Consider the following 6,000-nt stretch of genomic DNA (forward strand, 5'->3'; position numbering starts at 1 on the left):
GCTGGTACTAGAGGATCTGGACCTGGCATGATATCCTCTTCAGACACTCCACTGTGGGCACATTTGATTGCTGTGCCAAAGACCACGTGCAGGAAGGGAGGTGACGGCTCTGGGGAGTCACTGTTTTCTTTGGGTTTGTTTTAAACAGCAGATGAGGGTGCAGCATCCCCGAAAGCAGAGCTGTCCCAGTGGAATGGACATCGACGGACTTCACGTGAGGTTGGTGATAGGACATGGAGCATGGGGTTAAGGCGGTGATCACTCCTGAGAAGGATCTACATGCAGGCAGATCTAAGTGCTCTCAGGCCTTAGAAAAGGCATAGGGATAGATTAGCGTGGGGAATGCTAAGACTCATCCCTGGCGCTGCCAAGGCACTACCATGTCAGAGGCTGTGGGCTTTCAGGGGTGTCTTTGAAGTTCTTCTGTACCTCCGTGGTCCTTTTCAGCTGAGCAGGGAATGGTCTCAGGATGCTGCTGGTCAGTGATGGGTGACACATGGTATTGGGACGTTTGCTGAGATGGGATGGATGGGAGTGAAATAGGGATAGTGGCAAGAGCCAGGCCTTTGGGATTCCCTTCCTGGTCTTCTTACAGACACCCACTGTGACTATGGTTGTTTAATTAGGGTAACTGGTTACCCAGCAGCGCTGGCACAAGCTGTATGTGCAAAATTATCTTGCTATCCCTAACAATCCTGTTGTAAGAGCTCCTGGATCTCCCTAACACGACAATCCAAAGTAGAACAAGAGATGCCTGTGCAGACTAGGTCTTCATCTGAGATGAGGGTCAGGCCAGGGATGCTGGTGATTTCCCCAGGTATCGGTCAGACAGCGTGAGCAAGCCCAGAGGAGGCCACGGATGGAGCAGGATGGGTGTCTCCAACCCAGGCAACATAAACAGGGCATATTTGCAGCAGAAAAACAAATCTGCAGCAGAGCAGAGACTCCAGCTGCTCGGTCAGAGCTCTGAGAGGCGCTGAAAAAGACGCAGGACCTGGTAGAGCTGCAGGAAGTAGCTGGGGTGGCGGACAGGTTGGTAGTTTAATAAAGCCGTTCTGCCGAGCGTGGGTGTGGGGTGTGAATGGTGCAGCATGTAGATATAAGACAAATTAGGCCCTCTCTCTGCTGGATGGTGCAGTGCATTAAATCAGCTCTTTGAGAAATGGTCAATATTTTGTTCCAGACAGTGAAGAGGGACTCCAGGGCAGTGTTTTAACAGTAGCCTTGGGGAGCTGCCTGAAGCTGTTAAAGAGTTGGTTTTTTAATAGATTTCCTTTCTATACGGCATAACCATGCTGCAGATCCTGCCGCTGCCTGGCAAAATACGGGAGACAAGAGCCAAGTTAACAGTTAGGGTGTGGGAGCCTGGAGACCAGATGTCTGCTGGGTTTTGTCACTCCCTCCCTATGTGACCCGGGGCCACCTTTTCCCCTGCTTGCCTCAGTTTCCCATCTGTGCCAGGAGACATCTACTCAATTGCATGAAGCGCTCTGAGATCTCTGGGTGATAAATTGGCGTGGCAGGGGTGGGGGTGGGGGGAAGAAGAGGTAGAGGTGTTTTTCAGGATCAGCTACCGGAATTAGCGTTACATCAGAATCAAGCTGTTGTACAGAGGCATTTTATCAACTCTGACATCATCTTTTTCTTTTTTCTTTTTTTTTTTTTTTTTTTCAGCTGCAGCCTCATGCCCCGGGAAGCCTGATGGAGCTGGAAAGCAAAGAGGAGCCTCTTTTGCATGCGGCTGCCAATAGACCTGCAACAGGGGTTCTCCCCCTCCTGCCTGCAAAGCCCTCTGAGGTGCTCCTGGGCGAGAGGTGAGCTCCTCCGGCCTCTGCTGCCGAGGGGGGGAGCAGAACCCCCCCGCTGGCTCCCCCCAGCCCTTCAGCAGAGCTGCGGGAACCTGCTGGGGAGAGAAATGTCCTCGGAGCACCAGATGGCACTCTCCGACTTCCAACGGAGCTGAGCCGGGCCGGGCTAACCCAGCTGGGTGACACGGACACCCGTGGGTGTGTGCGGGGCCACCCTGGCTCCCTGCCCCGCACCTGGGTCCAGGCTGCGGGGAGCAGGGGACAGCGGGGACAGGACGATGGGCTGCATCGAGGGACAGTCTTTGCACGGGTCAGAGAGGTTTTCCATCAACCTACAGGCTTGGTCACCCCACGCAGCGTGGGTGTCGCAGGAGCGGGCAGGCTCGCCTTCTGCAAACCCTTGGCAAATCCAGGACTCCAACCCCTGCCCCGGAGCTGCCGGAGCGCAGGTGGCCGTGGGTTGCGGAGTCCGGCCACGAGCCCTGGCCACGGTGCAGGCAGTGCGTGCATGCCGCCAACCGCTCAGTCCGGCTCGCCACAGCGTTGCTTAACTGTCCGGAGGATGTGACTAAGGGAAAGTCACTCTCTGCTCCCCTTGCTGCTCTGGAGCTGGGCCGCCCACTGTTCCCCGGCTGGAGGGAGCTGGTCCAGCTCGCCTGGCTGCGCAGCACCCAGCTCAGCAGGGTGTGACGGCTGCGGTACAGAGAGCAATTGCAACTGTGGAAAGGAACAGAAAAACCCCTGTTGTTCATCAAGTTTTATCCACAGTTTCCTCCTGGTTCCCTCTGGGATTGCTGGGGGAGGCGAGGTGCCTTTCCCAGTCAGGCAGGGTGGGAGGATGCAGATGGCGGCAGTGCCAAGCGCCCGGGAGCCGAGGTTGGAGCTGCGATGCCCCAGCACCCACAGAGCACAGCCGCCGTGCCGAGACCACGGGTGTCTCCATGCTGAGATTGTGACGGCTGTGCTGTCTCTGGGCTCTGGATGAAGGGAGAATATGAGGCTTCAGGCAAAGCGCTTCTCACATGCACCAGATTTATCAAATTGATTAAAAAACCCACAACAGATCCAGGCCTTGTTCCTATAATAGCTATTGGAGCATGTTGGACGTTAATCAAACCGTCTGTTTGCCGTGTCCAGAGAAGCCAGCGTAAGCCAGCTTGTGTTTTTCAGGCATTGGAAGAGCTGTCAAGCTATAATCTGTTTAGGAAAAATAACTTATAAATACACCTTCTGATAGTCTGTTGTATAAATATGGGAAGAGAGGCGGGGTTTCTGTGACTGCAAGTATCTATCAGAGGGCTGATAAATCTGTGCGGGGGCTGAGTGTCATTGTATGGGCTCCCGGCAAGAGGGGAGGGAAGGGACTCCCAGACCTTCCTCCTTTCCACCTTTGTCTGCAGCACTGAATTGTTCTGTCCATACAATTCCTTCCAACTTTGCCTACTGGATTTGAAATATTTCAAATAACAGAGCTCCCATCCCTTCCCTCTGGGGACCCCCTCTGGGTCTCCCGGGTATTTTTCCTCATCAGGCAAGAAAGCTAACCCATCCCGTCCTGGGTGTGAGTCCTGGAGCACGGGGCTCCTGCGAGCACCCTGCGAAGACTCTCAGGTCCTTGGCATGTCAGCACAGAGAGTGCTCAGGCGTGGCAGCAGACCTCTGTGCAGGCAAGAAGCTTGGGACAACCTGCTTATAAGGTCCTGCAGGTCTGTGACGATGTGGCCAAGCAGTCAGCGTCTCGGGTCAATTCCTAGCTGTGAGGAGGCATTGAGAGTGGTATTCCAATTTGCTGTAGTACTCGGGGTTTCTGTCTCTCTGATGTATTTCTTTCTCTAACTGAGGTTTTCTGAAGACAGAGGAGGAGAAACCGTTGGCTGCTTTGGGAGAAGCTGGGTACAGCTGGGAGCAAGTGGAGCAGGAACCCCTGGAAAAGGCTGAGGTCAGTCTAGAAGAGAAAAATGCCATCGGTGCACTGACATGGGACACTGCTCTTGGTGCCATGTGCCACCGTGGTGCTCTGTGGCCACAGCTGTATTTCTGTCTCCTCCACCAAGCCATTGTGGGACCACGGGCAAGGCACTTGGGCCAGCTTGCTTAAAATTGCATAGTGTCAGGTCCATAAATCCATTTTAGAAAAGCTGGTGGCTTCTGCAGAAAAAAGCAGCATGTTTTAGTGAGGTTATTTATTAAATGAGCCCAGTTTTAAGTCTCCCCTTTGAGAAGACTGGCTCTGCACTCCTTGCCTCAGTTTCCCCTTTTATACAAAAGATTGCATACCAACTCCTCCCCTCCAACGCACTACATGGATCAGTGGCATATTTCTAAATGCCTCTGAAATATGGGCTGACGAGGGCTCTGGGCAGTAGCAGACAACTGGCTACAGAAACCCTCCGTCCCTGCGTGGAGGAAACACGGAGTTTCCAAGCCTGGCTCTGCGAAGGCAGATCCGATCGCTGGTTATCACTCCTCGCTGGTGTGAGCCGCGGGCAGCTGAACACCAGCACGCTCCTCCCGAAGGCAGGGACAGCCCAGGAGAGAGGAAAAAGCAACTTCCTCTGCTCCATGCACAGGAAGAGCACGTCTGGGAGGTGGGAAGGGGGGTGCTGGGAGGGCTGCCTGCCCTTGCTGCCCACCCTCGCTGCCCGCCGGGCACGTGTGCATTGGGGTCACTTCGCAGCATCCCATCTTCTCCCTCGTGCAAAGACCAGACGTGTTGTCTTGTCTTGAGTAGCTGCAACAGGGGGGTGGGAAACTCCAAAATACCGTTGGAAAATGGAGCGTGGAGGCGGTTTCTTTGTCTCATGCCGTGCGGGCCAGGAGTTTTACTGGGTTGTTTGCTTGGTTAATTTTTTTTTTCGTCCGTGCTCAGCTGTCTCTGCAGCCACCTTGCTCTGCAGTGTGTGGGTAGGCGCAGACTTTGAATATTTAGGAAAGCACCCAGAGTTTAACAGGGATGCTTCTCTGTCTGAACCCATCTGCCATGAGCTCCAGGGTGCAGGTCTGATCCCGAGAGCCCGCACAATAGCTCCTTTCAGCCTCTGAGGGGGTGTCTGCAAACAGACACCGATTCATAAGCATGGTCTTCACAGGCACATAAAGGCAGGGGCATGCCTGGCGCAGCTCCCGGAGCCGCAGTCGGCTTCTCCGAGACAGTAACTCGGGCTGGAGGGGTGCAAGCAGCCGGGTGCCAGCGGGGTGTTGGAGCAGCCTCCCTTCATGCTAATGGTTGCAACGTGCCGGCATGGGTCCAGGTCTTGTAGCGAGAGATGCTGGAGGTGGCCAGAGCCCCGTGCCCTGCACTGCCCAGCGGCTGCAGTTCATGGAAGGGAAGAGCCTGCTTTGGGGCACGGGGCAGTGCCAGGAGCCCCGTCAGGTGGTGGGAGCGGGCGGCAGGGCTGGGGGGAGGCAGTGCCACTCTGCGTCGGCCGCTTCAGTGCCTGAGGTGCCTCCTTTTCCCTCCCTAGATCCAGCTCCTGGGAGAGGTGGGGAGCAGCCCCCGACAGACCACCCCGCATCGGCAGCCCTCCCAGAGGAGAGATCGAGGCTTCCTCTTTGCTCCCCACCCCGGTATCAGCCGGGCTTAGGCCTGTCCCAAACAGATCCTCAGCTCCAGCTTTTTCCTCTTCTTCCCCTTATGTTTCTCTTTAATGAACGTACCACATTTCTGTTTTTGCTTTCTCCTTTCCTGTTCCTTGGGAAGGACCCGTGAGTCTCATCCCACTGGCTGGCACGGCCTGGCTTTGGTTTGAATATTTTTTTTTCTTTTTTAGATGAAGCATTTAGTGTGAATAAATTGTTCTCGCTTCTCCCTCTGATTATTCACTTTCCCTTATTAAACAGTTCTGTGTTGAATTACTTTTTCTCCTTTCCCAACCCTTCCACCCTCCAGCTTTTCCATATTTTCCACATTCGTTATTCTCTGTAGCTTTTAAGGTTTTTATTTAGTAATTTCAGGGTAAGAAGAGACAGGTCTCTGCCTCTGTCCCCCACCCGCTGCAAAAGGAGCGGTGAGATTGCCTTGTCTAGTTTGGCCAGTGGTGGTCTCCATCCCTCGGGGCTGAAAAGCAAAGCCAACCTCTTCTAGAGGTATCAGAGAGGGGTTGGGGGGGCCCTGTCCCCGTGGGGCGGAGAAGTGCCCCCTGCCCCTTCATTTTCCCTTGGGTGCATGGGAGGAGATGTCCCATCCCCGCAT

The 6,000-nt window shown here is 54.6% G+C and overlaps 1 protein-coding gene across 3 annotated transcripts in view; it reads left to right on the top strand.

The window, feature by feature from the left end:
• The window catches only part of LOC140643356 (uncharacterized), a 15,077-nt gene extending 9,492 nt beyond the window's left edge, over positions 1-5,585 (top strand). Inside the window, exons 6-9 of one of the 3 annotated variants that reach the window (XM_072845019.1) lie at positions 149-219; positions 1,675-1,814; positions 3,650-3,747; positions 5,273-5,585. In XM_072845019.1, the coding sequence (XP_072701120.1) occupies positions 149-219; positions 1,675-1,814; positions 3,650-3,746 (308 nt within the window). In that variant the 3' untranslated portion in view covers position 3,747; positions 5,273-5,585. Of the gene's footprint in view, positions 1-148; positions 220-1,674; positions 1,815-3,649; positions 3,748-4,897; positions 5,192-5,272 lie in introns of those variants that run through there. The other 2 variants (XM_072845018.1, XM_072845020.1) reach the window with 2 other exon arrangements.
• The last annotated feature ends 415 nt before the right edge of the window (positions 5,586-6,000 follow it).

The sequence above is a fragment of the Ciconia boyciana genome, chromosome 23, assembly GCF_034638445.1.
Source record: "Ciconia boyciana chromosome 23, ASM3463844v1, whole genome shotgun sequence".
Lineage (NCBI taxonomy): Eukaryota > Metazoa > Chordata > Aves > Ciconiiformes > Ciconiidae > Ciconia > Ciconia boyciana.